The 13,939-nt window shown below is 46.0% G+C and overlaps 1 protein-coding gene across 3 annotated transcripts in view; it reads left to right on the forward strand.

Annotated features, from left to right (window-relative positions):
• LOC119970356 overlaps positions 1-13,939 on the forward strand; it is a 94,519-nt gene that overhangs the window by 62,775 nt on the left and 17,805 nt on the right. For all 3 annotated transcript variants that reach the window (XM_038804829.1, XM_038804826.1, XM_038804828.1), the window contains exon 4: positions 11,314-11,875. In XM_038804829.1, the coding sequence (XP_038660757.1) occupies positions 11,314-11,875 (562 nt within the window). The remainder of the gene's footprint in view (positions 1-11,313; positions 11,876-13,939) is intronic.

Raw genomic sequence — 13,939 nt, forward strand, 5'->3', positions numbered from 1 at the left:
ATGCAATGTTCCCTTCCCATCGCCGGGACCGATATAATTGTTTCATGAGTCCTTCATTGTCCGTTAACTTGATAACCTTCCATGAGTTGATACTATGCCCTCGTATATGGGGGCAGCGGAGAACGTCACCTCTGCTTAAGTGAAATGTCCTTGTAGTTTGGTCGGGATTACAGGTATAGATGGTGTTCCAAGTGAGGCGATGCCGAGGACAGCACAGGTGGCCCGGATCCAACCCGTCATGCTCCACACCTGTAAAACAGCGCTGGGGAAAGGAGGCAGGTTAGTGACCAACCTTTTTGCAGTGGTGGAGGTGGACCCAAACACTCCGCCCCTCCACTTTAACTGCAGTGGGGGTGGTAAGGAGAACCTGGAAGGGCTCCTTTCACTGTGGCTCCAACCATTTCCGAGTCCAGTTCTTAACCATGACATAACTACCAGGCTGCACTAAAAGTGAGCCATGTAATGGGGACGGTGACGGGTGAGCCACTTGAACCTGGCTATGGAGTTCCTCGAGGGCTTTAGTGAGGGCTAGAACATAGTTAGTCCTTTCTTCAGTCATATGGTAAAACTGGACCAGCCTGGGAACAGGCAGGTTCCATGGGGTTCTAATGGGCCTGCCATAAAAGATCTCAGCAGGAGAGAGCCAGGCTGATCCCGCAGGTGTTACCTGCAGCTGGAAGAGGGCAACGGGTAGCAACTTAAGCCATGTTAACCCCCTGTCCACTCGTAATTTGGCCAATTTGGTTTTGAGGGTCTGATTGTGTCTCGCAACCAAGCCAGCCGTCAGTGGCCAGTACGCACAGTGGAACTGCTGGCGTATGCCCAACTGGGAGCAGAACTCTTCGTTAATCTGTCCAATAAAATGGGGCCCGTTATCAGAACTTAACTGAGCTGGTATTCCATACATAAACACCTCATCACATTTTTGCAGCCACTGGCTCTCCGTCCAGGTTCCTTCTGGTGTGATGGTCACCAATAACGGGATGTCATCTTGGTGAATGGTGGTGGGCCGAGTCTATCGGCATCATCCGAGCCATAGCCAGCTTACAACACATATTAAGACATCCAATGATTATACAGTATACAATCATAATAACAAGTATTATCAATCCATGCATCAGGGAAAACCCCATGACCGAGCTATGAGAGCTGACTCTGAGCTGAATCCTGCTGTAGGATTTATATCCCTCTTATAGTTGTACTGACTAGCAGCTATCCCTGATCCTTGTCATTTGTGTGCACATGTCATGATTTGTAAACTGTGCACGGAAATCAATGGTAAATGCATCCATCTTGCAGACCAGTGTCGATAGACCCTTTGTATTGTTCTTTCCTCAAGTCCAATCATAGTGAACCATAGCTGTCGTCGCTCAGGAAGGTAAAACAATAGCTATTTCCGTGTGTTCCACTACCTCCAAGGCATCTGACTACCTTGGGGTAGCAGCACCCTAGAAGCTTCCCCATGTCCCTTAGAAACAGCATACAACTCAGTCCATCAGCGACCAAAAGGTCTTTTATCCCTCACTGTTTTTTTTTATAGGAAGTGCTTTCCGTTTCTCATTGAACGGTAATTTATGATATCATGTATTATCTACTGATTATCTTGCTTTATTAATTGCAGGAGCTTCAACCGATCCTGTTTCTATTCCTGACTTCCTTACACTAACGTCGAACATTGTACTGAACCATGTAATCTGCCAGCCCTGGCTTACTTGAGACAATAGCTCAGTTTTCTTCAAACACCTTTCGTCCGTTATAATTTTCCTTACAGCATGAAGTGTATACTTGCCATCATTTGTTTGTTTGTTTGTCTTTTTTAAAAAACTTTGCAATAACACTACTCGCACATTTAATACAGTTAACTTTTTTGGGGTTACAACCCAATTGAATCCATACATAACAGTCCCTAACAACTTACAGGATATTTTGTCTGTAATAACTGTTATACTCTCCAATGCCATATTGGTTGCTGCATTGGTTACAAATTTCCCCTTGTGGCATCAAGCTGCCAAGATTCTTAAACTATTGTCATTTAAAATACGGGGGTTCCTCGCCAGTCGTTGCTGTCTGCCGAGACCCTTAATAACTCCCCCGCGTAATATGCACCTCATGGAGACCACAGATCATCCATCAGCGAACGTCCAGTTAGAGATGTCTGACCGGAGGTTTCACTATTCAGTAATAATTTGATATTTTAATTTGTTCCTAACCCGTAAGGTTTTTCTTCCGGGCTCTATCATTTAATTCCCTCAAATATATAGCCAATTGTATCATTAGTTTTCCCCCCTACTGTCTGAAACATTATTCTCCGGAGCGTTGTTCAGGTTCTTCATCTGTATTATTGTTGCTTCATCTGAAACCCAAATGAACAGGTCAAAGGCGGAGAGGGCCCTATTTCTTGATTTGTATCTTCCTATTCTCGCTTGGATGTTCCAGAAGTACCCTCTCCAGGACTTCCGGATTTCCATTGCCACCATTCCTCTTTTGCTAACTCAGTGATTCAATCAGGTCGAAACTTTCCATGATACATTTCGGATATTGCTACTGCATCTACTTCAATGTTTTAAATTCTGATTATGGCAGGATTTTTTTGAAAGCTAAGTTCTGAACATGACATTTTCACTTTATCATCTGTCCTATCGATGCTGCTAACAGGTTTCAATTCACTGGCATCCTGACACCCACAACCAAACATTCCTTTTTCCCTTGTCCAAGCGGTTGGGGGATATGATCTATCCTGTGGCACGGCATCATTGCAGTGATACAGTCTCTAACACTGTTAGGCTAATTTTACGTCCCCAGGTCATCCCAACAGCATAAACTACGTACTCCCTCACTAATCGATACCACAAGTTTGTCACTTGTCCACAAGCTTGCACATCCTTTCCCAATCACTTGTCATCAGCTAGGTTTTCTCTGCAGCAATTACAATTTGTCATTAGCACACCATCCCATGGTCAAAATTTATCTTGTGGTCACAAACTTCAATCATCAGTATTGCTTTGAGCTGAAGCATTTCCCCATTTCTGTTGTTCTAAATGCAATATCAAATCGTCTGACTACGCTATATCTGTCATTCTCCTAGGTTTCATATGATTACTCCTTGTCCAAACTACTGGGCTACAGGACATGCCACACCTTTGACACGATGTTTCATTATGTTCACAATGAATCATTTTAAACTGGGGACCAATTCTCTAATGCAACTTCCCCCGAGCTTCTATCAGCTATGATTAAAAAGTACAAATTACTTTTGCTGCTCCTAGGAAAAAGAGGGCCTGCATACTCTCATGACCATTCTTCCATCGGTGTCTGAGTTTCTATGCTACTCCCTGTTTCTCCACCATTTTCTTTCCTGAAATGTTTAAAATGGATGCTTGTTTTCGTCCTCCTTAACTTTACTATCATCCGTATATACCAACTCTGTTTTGCTAACTAATTTATCAAGTTTCTGTCCCTTTGTAATGTTATGAATAAACATTAAAGCAGGGTGTGAAAGAATGATTTCCCATCTTTCCCATCGAGCTGTATTCGCGCCTTGCTGGCAACCCTGTCTCTTGGTTAACTCTGTCAATTCTAAAATTCAGTTGTAACCCTCTACTATCCTTTTTTGTTATGGCTACCAGACATTTTGCGATGTCCAAAAACTTTTATTCAGCCCTGCCCAATTTCCTATCAAATTTTGATAGGTGTCTGAGTACTATGATTAGCAAGCACCATACCATATCCATTTGCGTACAGATCAAATTTAATGCTCAAATCGTCCTCTTCATGTCTCTCCTCTAATGGCCTGGATGTTGCTACAGCTGTTTTTAACTAGTCCAAACTGTGCTTCACTGGTCCACCTAAAATCCCTTTTCTAAAGTTTCATGAATGGGTCTAGCATAAAGACTAAAGTCTTCCACTACTGGTCTCAAATACCCCAACTTTCTCATGATGTGCTGAACCCCACTTCATGAAATGGGCGCTGTGATTCTAGTAACTTTCTCTCTCATCCCAACACTGGCTTCCCTACCTGCCTTTGACACTGAACACCCTAAATAGTCGACTTCGCTCCTGCCAATCTGGCATTTCTTTACCCCTATTTTAAATCCTACTTCACTAAGTGTTTTAATAATTTTAGTCACTCTTTCAACATGTGTCCCCCTGATCAGCATCTCTAATTAACACATCATCAATATATACTAAAGCCAAATCATTTTTAATCAACTCCCTTACTATTGCCTGAAAGTGGTTCGGGGAATTAACATATCCTTGTGGCAATTTGCAGTATACGCAATGTTTAGTGGCAAAGGGAAAAGCTGTCTGCTCCCTGCTGTTCTAACTCTTTGATCATTATCTCCAGCTCGCATTTGGCACCTCGGGTCAAGGGATATTGCTTTTACGGCCTGTGTCGGTTTCCCTGAATTGTGTGCTGATTAACCCTGTGTCATTCTTTCTATTGCTAGTTTTGCTTTCACTATTTCCTCCAGTTACCAATCGGTTTTTATATCTTAGTTTTTTTATGCATCTATTTTTATTCATCTTTCCCTGCCATCAGATTCTCATTTCCTGATACTGCAAGTAATATTCCCAATCTAAGCTCCGGTCCCATACCTTTATTCCCTAAAGCTCCATCTGCAATGTAGTCCACATTCTAAACTTCATTTCTTCTGCTCGCGATTTTCTTGCAAGAAGGCGGGCACTAGGACCCGGTGGAGCTGTGCCATATAACTTCCATCGCCTCAGACTCATCTAGATCCCTTTGTTCCAGGACTATGCCGAGTTCAAACTAATCATTTACAAATCCCAATTTATACATTTTGATTTCGCTTTTTGTTTACTTCCTGAGAATTGTGTCCTAATTAACTCCCACAATGTTAATCATTATTACTGATTTTCTAAAGAACTTCAAATACTTACCCCGTTTTAAATCTCACTTTAACTGCCGTGTATTCACTCCTCCTAATTGATATGCAACTTCATATTGCAGAACACAACATTTTAAAAACTAGGAATACCAGAAGAAGTTCACAAATTCTTATTAAACACACTCATTCATTCGCTGGAGACCTCCATTCAAACAAGAGGAATTCAAAGCATTATACTTTCATTCATCTCAACCAAAGGGACAATAAAAGTTTGAATTTGCAAAGAAAACACAATATGATTTTAGCAAATCCTGAGCGCTCCACTTTCCGATACGGTTCTAAACTTCTGGTTCCCCCTAGTGGCCATTCATCTCCCAATTCTTTGTTTCACTCATATTCCCAAGAATAAATTTTAATTTAGTCAATTCTAATTGTACGGAATTGAATTGTCTCCAGAACATTCCATCAGCGGTCTTAACTGAATTGTCTCTGTGACATTCCCTCAACCCGTTAAAGACCTTAACCAAATTAAAGTGTAATTTAATATAACCAATTTTAATTTCCAACTCACATGCAACTGACTTACTAGGCAACATTCCATCAGTCACCAGCTGAATTGTTCCCCTGTATTCCCTCAGTTACGTTCCACCCCTCAGCCGTACCTGCATCGACTGAAATTAATTCTTCTAATCCGCCAGACTGACTTTTGATTTAGTCGAGACGATCTTACCTGATCAAATGAGAGTGATCAGACTGTAATCAGACTACGAGAGAAAGGAAAACCGGCATGGTCATTTTCCAGCTACTCACATTATGGGCCCATTTTCCCTATTAAAAAGCACAGGACACAACCTGTGTCTCCTGGATCTTCAACAGCGAGAGTGAGCAAAAAGCACAAAGCATTTCTGGACAGATACATTCAAGTTGCATCAAGTTTCACAGACATACGACCAAATAAGGCAACAGTAATGAATGCAAGATTCCCATAGGTCATCTCTGTACACTTCCTGACCTGGCCATATACCCCGATTGGCTCATTTCACATTCCTCAGGCCTGGGCGCACATCACATTCTTCAGCCCTTGGGGGCTCAGCATTTTCGTCCTAGCAACTGGCCCTTCCCCCCTTCCTGGCCATGCTTTGCTCAGTTCCTTTGTTCATTCCCTGATAAACTCATTACCCTACTCTCTGGCTCCTATACCCGGGTCTATCCTCTACATTATCCTAGGTAATTATCCCATTTTGTATCACATTTGTTTGTTCAATTCCTCATCCTCCCCCCCAAAGTCCAAGGAATCCACCGAAGACCCTGGCGAAGGAGGGCGTCGGACTCGTTTTGCCGCAGGCCGGAGACTATTTGCACGAGGCGCTGGATCGGGCGGCGTGTAACGAGATGGAGACTGGCGCTTCCATGATGAATGGCGTAACGGTTGTACATCCACGGCCTGTGGGCCCAAGGATTCCCCCTCTGAGGTGTCTTGTGTCTCCATCTCGGAGTCAGAGTCTGCTGCCTCCGTCATCTCGGCGTCCCTATCTCCACGCGGTTCTGTCACGACCTGCGCAGGCTTTGAGTGAGGCACCAGAGGAAGATTGTGAGGAATACTTTCCATTGTGTCTGGTCTCTGTGGCTGTAGAAATGAGCTCCTGGGGCAGGAAATCTTTGGAAGGGATAGTCTTCTGGACCGAACATGGTCTACATGTTTGCGCTGGAGACCACCCTGGGCTTGCACCTGGTAAGAGATAGGGCCCGTTTGGCGAAAGATTACGCCAGGGACCCATCGGGCACCACCAGCAAAATTCCGAACGAACACTGGGTCACCGGGCGTAAACTGCCGAAACGGCCGATGCCGAGAAAAACCATGTCCCTGCCGTTCTTGTGTGCGACGTACTTTTCCGCCAATGTCCGGGAAAACCATGCTAAGGCAGGTGCAAAGTCTCCGGCCCACTAGGAGTTCTGCGGGAGCTACCCCAGTCACCGCATGGGGGGTGGTCCTATATGAAAATAAAAAACGAGCCAGTCTCGTGTCCATCGACCCGGAAGACCGCTTCTTTAGGCCTTGTTTGAATGTTTGCACTGCGCGCTCCGCCAACCCATTTGAAGCCGGTTGGTAAGGGGCAGTGCAGATATGGCGTATGCCGTTCATCTTCATGAACCTTGCAAACTCCTCTTTGTGAACGGAGTGCCGTTGTCCGTGACCAGCACCTTGTGGAGGCCATGCGTACTGAAAGACAAACGCATCTTCTCAATTGTTGCGCAGGATGTTGTGCCTCCCATCTTATGCACCTCTAGCCATTTAGACTGGGCGTCGATTAATAGAAGGAACATGGATCCTTGAAAAGGACCGGAGAAATCCGCAAGCAAGCGTGCCCAAGGCCGCCCTGGCCATTCCCAGTGATGTAGGGGCGTGGCCGGCGGAAGCTTCTGTTGCTCCTGGCAAATGGAGCAGTTTTGGGCCACCTTCTCAATGTCGGTGTCGAGGCCTGGCCACCAGACATAACTCTGGGCCAACATTTTCATTTTGGTCACACCTGGATGGCCATTGTGCAAGTCTCCCAGTATCAGCTCCTGTCCTTTTTCCGGGACAATCACATGCGTCTCCCACAAAAGGATGCCGTCTTCCACGCTGAATTCAGACAGCTTGGAGGAAAATGCCCGCAACTCGCCTGGGAGCTGTCTATGCTGCCCACCATACAGGACTATGTGCCGAACCTTTGACAGGACTGGATCCGTCAGGGTCCACTCACGGATCCGTGATGCCGTGACAGGCAAGGTGTCCATAAAATTTAGGGTTGCAACCACCTCACCGGTCGTGGGGATCGACATGGGGCCGGTGATAAAGGCAATCGGCTGTGTGTCGGCATTCCCTATCTGGGTTCCTGGTTTGTGCTCCAGAGAATACTCGTTTGCAGCGAGCAACAAAGCCCAGCGCTGGATCCGTGTGGAAGCAATGGGCGGTATTGGCTTATCCTCTCTGAAAAGTCAATGCAGAGGCTTATGCTCAGTCACGATAGTGAAGTGGCTGCCATACACGTACTGGTGGAAACGTTTCACCGCAAAGACCACTGCCAGGCCCTCCTTCTCGATCTGCGTGTACTTTTTTTCCGCTGCAGTCAATGTGCGGGAGGCAAAAGCTATTGGCCGCTCGGCCCCGTTCTCCATCCTGTGGGACAGGACGGCCCCAATACCATACGGGGATGCATCACATGTGACGAGCAAAGGCTTTCCAGGGTCATAGTGGGTTAGTAACCCAGACGACGACAATTGTTGTTTTACCCTCCTCCCCCCCCTCCTCCCCCCTCCCTCTTCCCCCCTCCCTCCTCCCCCCCCCCTCCTCCCCCCCTCCGGTTTCTTGCGGCTGACCCCAAACCCAGGTGTGATTCTTCTTTAGCAGAAGGTGCAATGGGGCTAGCGTAGTTGCCAGATTGGGGAGGAACTTTCCGTAATAGTTTACGAGGCCGAGAAACGAACAAAGATGCGAAGTGTCAGTCGGGGCGGGGGCCTGTTGAATCACGCGCACCTTCTCTGCGACGGGGTGCAAACCTTCGCGGTCCACCCGTTAATCCAGGTAGGCTACTTCCTTCACCTGAAAGACGCACTTTGTGCAACGTAAACGGACTCCAGCCTCCGAAAAGCGTCTAAGGACAGCCTCCAAATTTTCCAAATGTTCCTGCTCCGACGTCCTTGTGATCAAAACGTCATCTAAGTAGACAGCAACATGCGGGAAACCTCTCAAAATGCCCCCCATAACCCGTTGAAAAATAGCGCAGGCAGAGGATACTCCAAAGGGCAAACGTGTATATTCATACAGGCCCCGGTGTGTATTAATCGTTACATATGGCCGAGAGGCAGGGTCCAGCTCCAACTGTAGGTAGGCGTGAATCATATCTAATTTTGTGAACGAGAGTTCGCCTGCAAGCATCACATAGAGATCCTCTATGCGAGGCATTGGGTATCGGTCGAGTTGGGAAGCCGTATTCACTGTAAGTTTATAGTCGCCGCACAAGCGAACTGTGGCATCTGGCTTCATTACAGGTACAATTGGTGCTGCCCAGTCAGCGAAATGGACGGGCCTGATGATACCCAAAGTCTCCAAACGCGTGAGCTCCCCTTCTACCTTCTCGAGCAAGGCGTAAGGCACTGGGCGCGCCCGGAAATAGCGCGGCATGGCTCCTGGTTCGACTTGGATACGGGCTACAGCCCCTTTTATTTTCCCCAAACCGGGCTGGAATACATCTGGGTATTGTCCTAGCACCTCAGTCAACCCTCCAGAAACTGTTTGGGGGATGTGCTGCCACTGCAACCGCAAATGGCGCAATCAGTCCCGACCCAACAGGCTGGGCCCATGGCCGCAACACCACAATAAGTGGGAAACGCCCCTCCTGATGTCCATAAACAACAGGGGCCATCATAGTTCCTGCAATGTCCAATGGTTCCCCCGTGTAGGTGGCCAACCTGGCCTGTGTGTTGGTTAATGTATGGGTCTGTATACCCTGCTTGATGCGGTCGAATGTCCTCTGGGCGATCACGGACCGCTGCGCCAGTGTCCAACTCCATCTCAAGCGGGTGACCATTGACCCATACTGTCACTTTAATGGGGGCCACACGGGGAGCTACCACACAATGCAGCTGCAGGCAGTCATCCTCTGTCTCCACGTCCTCGGGAGTAGTTCATCCAAATGAAAGGTACGGCCGTAGACAGTGAGCAATATGACCACCTGGCACTCGTTTTCGGTGATGTTGTTTGCCTGGAAATAGTAACGCATCCATTGTGCGTACTGTTTCCAGCTTTCCAGCGCAGCATCAAAAACATCCAAACGTCCATACAGAGGCATAGTGTAATAGAAAATAACTTCCAACCTGTATCCAACAAAAATCTAGGGAGGTGGCTTCAGCAGTGTAGGCAGCTATTCACTTTAACCCTCGTCACAAGTTTTGTGAGGGCCACGAAGAAACCAGCATGAGGTTTCAGGATAGAAAGAAATAACATTTATTTACAATAACATATATATACAACAGCAGCAGCAACTTCCCTTGCTGCTCACTCCTCTCTCTCTGCTGGTTCCAAACTGGCCAGCTCTATTTATGCAGGGAGTCTGCTAATGATCCCCCCCCCCCCTCTCATTGGGGAAGCTCATACTCCCATAGGATTGTGGGATTGTCATTAGTCCTCAGCCAATGGTAAGCAGGCAGGTTATAACAAGAAGATTAAGCTCGCCCTGAGGGGCTCGATGCTAGGGTTTACCAGGAGGTGGCAGCCGTTTATCGATTTCTTTGGAAAACCTAAGCTGTCAGCAGGGTGGGGGGTGAGGATAAAAAGGGGAGGGAGGGGGAGATAGGTTAGGTGGGGGTAGCTTGGTGGGGAATTGTTGTTGGGGTGTTGTTTATGTAAGCCATGTTGGCTGGGTTTAGCTTTGCTTGGTGTGTGGTTGTACATTTTGTTAAAAGTTATGATATAAATACTTCAATGAAATATTTTTCAAGAAAGAAAATAAAGCAAATAATCTCCTGGGCTTTTTCAGTAGGGGCATAGAGTTCAAAAGCTTGGAAGTTGTGTTATGTCTGTTACAAAACACTGGTTTGGCCTCAACTGGAGTATTGCTTCCAGTTCTGGATACCACACTTTCGGAAGGATATGAAATCAGAAAAGATTCATGAGAATGATTCCAGGATTAAGGGAATTCAGTTATGTAGCAAAATTGGAGGAGTTGGAATTTTCTCTTGGAGAAGAGAAGGTTGAAAGGAGATTTGATAGAGGTATTCAAAATCGTAAAATGTATGGACAATGTAGGCAGGAAAATAAATTGTTCCTATTGATGGAATGATTGAGAGTCAGAGGTCACTTTAAAGATAATTGGCAAAAGAAGCAATGCCAACATGAGGACAAACCTTTTTATTCAGCAAGTGGTTAGAATCTGGAAAGCACTGCCCGAGAGTCAATTGAGGCTTTGAAAAGGGAATTGGATCATTATTTGAAAAGGAAAAATTTCAGGCTTACAGGAAAAAGGCAGAAGACTGGCACTCGGTGAATTGCTTTTTCAGAAAGCCAGGAGATACATGATGAGCCGCATGGACGCCTTCTGTGTTGTTATCAATTTATGGTTCTGAGGGTTCTTGAGGATTTGGAACTTGCACAGTTTGGGGCAAAAAATGTGGATGTGAAATTTAGTGCAAGTGCTCTTTCAAATAGCGAGCACAGGCATGATGGAATGAATAGTCATCTTCTGTCTTGTTTCTATGATCATAAGATTATTCCCATCCAAATGCATGTCTCCCAGAAGTATCGGCATAAGAATTAAATTTCTTACATGTTGTACATTAGCTAGTTGCCAGATGACCTAACAATATGTCAGAATTTCTTTATAATGCCACAGCTGGTACAAAAGATTTGCAATCTCAAAACAATTTGCACAGCTATCAAGATTTTAATTAATGGAAAGCCTGCTGTTTATCTTTTTTTCTTTAGGTATCAGAATTGTTGCTTGCTATGGAAAGTTTAACCAAGGGATGGCTGAAGTTGTACAATGAACAGAAACATGTGAAGAAAATAATAGAAGCACAGAGGCTCCAATTACCCAATATGGAACTGCCAACTACAAATGAGAATCATCTTATAAAAACCGCAAAATCGCCAGAACTTAACAATGTCAGATCTGGCTCATCCAAAAGATTGACTTTTGCATCATGCCGTCAACAAAGCATTTTTGAATGCAGTTTGGATGCAAAATCTCTGAAATGGAACATAGACACAAAGCTGCAAGTTCAGAAAAAATCAAAGCTTGTATGTGATTGGCCCCAGAAACCTAAATTGGACAATGTATTTGATCGTGCAATTGGGTCATCAAAGAAGAAACTTTTGAATGTAGTTGGTGGAGAAAACATTCATCCATCTCAATTAATACCATTTCCACCAGAAAAAACTAGAAAGCAAAAGCCAGAAGCTGAAAAGATACGTCAAGTCCGAAGCCCATGTCCAAACATTAGGTCATTTCTAATGCGTCGCCATTTTAAACAGTCAGCATTAGCAGGTAAACTATAGCTATCAAGCATAGGATTGATTACCATCTGCCTCCCTTGCTCCTTCCCTCTCCACAATCAAGCATCAGACAAATAATGAGGAAGGAATAGGTGAAAGTTTACTGACACTTATCATTTCACCCTTACTAACTAGGGCAGCACGGTAGCATTGTGGTTAGCACTATGGCTTCTCAGCGCCAGGGTCCCAGGTTCGATTCCCGCTTGGGTGGCTGTCTGTGCGGAGTCTGCATGTTCTCTCTCTGTCTGCGTGGGTTTCCTCCGGGTGCTCCGGTTTCCTCTCACAGTCCAAAGATGTGTAGGTTAGGTGGATTGTCCATGATAAATTGCCCTTAGGTTAGATGGGGTTGCTGTGTTACGGGGATAGGATGATGGCGTGGGCAAAAGCCAGTGCAGACTCGATGGGCCGAATGGCCTCCTTCTGCGCTGTAAATTCTATGATTCTATGATTTCAGTCTGGGTGTTAGCAGAAGTCCACTCCTGGGTGAAAATACTTGGTTACAATAGCAAATTTTACAGGTCTCCGGTTTTGCTTCTGATCATCAGTATTGCAGTTTTCAGGCCACTGCAGAAACATCTTGGGCCCAAAGACAATCTCATTAGCAAAGAAATGAACTTATTTTTAGCAAGCCTTCTTCTTGAAATTGCCTCAGAAATACCTGCAGTCCTTCCAGTCAACATAAGTAACTGGTATAAACCACACCACCACATTACCATCCAAGAGCAGATAGAGGAAACTAAAGTTGGAGGATTGTGTAATTCCTCACCTCCTCACCTTATTAACATGCCATTGCTTGGCTTGCACGTAATGTAGAGGCGTAGAATTACCTACAGAAATTCCAAGGTAATGTAGTGCAGTGGAAACCTGAAATACTAGAATGTTCTTCCAGGTGCCTTGTGTCCTCAGAACTCAAGGAGAATTTTCTGTGCTCTTCCACTTGCTCCTCTTTGTTCTTTTCACTCACCCAAGTTAGTATTTATGTTGTACATGAACCTTTTTCCAATCTACTTCATCTAACCTTGTCAATACATTGGGCTGGATTCTCCATTCCTGAGACTAAATGTTGACGCCGGGGCAGGATTCCTGGAGTTCAACAACAACAAAACTGGGGCCACACCTGGACCGATTCAGTGACCCTTGAGGGGCTAGCACCGGCACCACATGGAACACAATCGATACCATTAAGAAATGGTGCAGGATTTGCGATTGACACCCAGAAGGCTGACAAGTTGCAGCCGCATAAACGCACTTCACTCCTCACACACACCATCCCAGCCAACAAGGTGGCAGCAAGATGCACGGTCCCACGATTTACAGACGGCGAGCTGGAGACCCTGCTGAACGCAGTGGAGGAGAGGCAGGCCACCCTGTATCCAGGCCCATGAAGGAGGGTGCCACCCACCGCCATTCACCGTACCTGGGCGCAGGTGGCAGAGGCGGTGAGCGCCACCAGCAACACCGACCCCATCCCACAGAACCCGCAATTCCCCCTGTAGCCACCTGGGGTGGCCACGTCCCGATTCCAAAATGGATACTCGCAAAGAGTGCCGGGAAAAATGGACAGCACTAGAAAAACAAGCAGGTGCAAGGTTTCCTGTGGATTGGAACTTGCAGAACCCAGACAGAACTGAAACTACAAGTCATTAGCATAGTAATGAGCTATCTCCGGGGACAAAAAGGAAACATTGAAACAATCGGAACCAGGACAGACTCCCCGGCGTTAGTGGAAGCTAAACCAAAGGCAGGCCATCGGTTACCTAGAGCCAGCCCAACGATGGGGGAACGACCCCGTTATTGGAGAGAAACAATACAAACGATTGGGACATGGTCCAATTAATTGGGACCAAGTCCAGGGTCCGCCCAGAAGGGCGCGAAACCCTGGGGGCTATAAAACAGAGTTTCCAAGGTCAGTTCGCTCTCTTACTCTTACTCCTCTTCGTCATCTTCACCTTGGCATTTGGCTCTCAGCGACGAGAGGCCCACCAAGCACCAGCCAAGTAAGTAAGTCTAAGGTCAACGTACACTACAAGATAGACGCTCCTAGCTACTATTCCAT

This window comes from Scyliorhinus canicula, chromosome 8 (genome assembly GCF_902713615.1).
Source record: "Scyliorhinus canicula chromosome 8, sScyCan1.1, whole genome shotgun sequence".
Taxonomy (NCBI): Eukaryota; Metazoa; Chordata; class Chondrichthyes; order Carcharhiniformes; family Scyliorhinidae; genus Scyliorhinus; species Scyliorhinus canicula.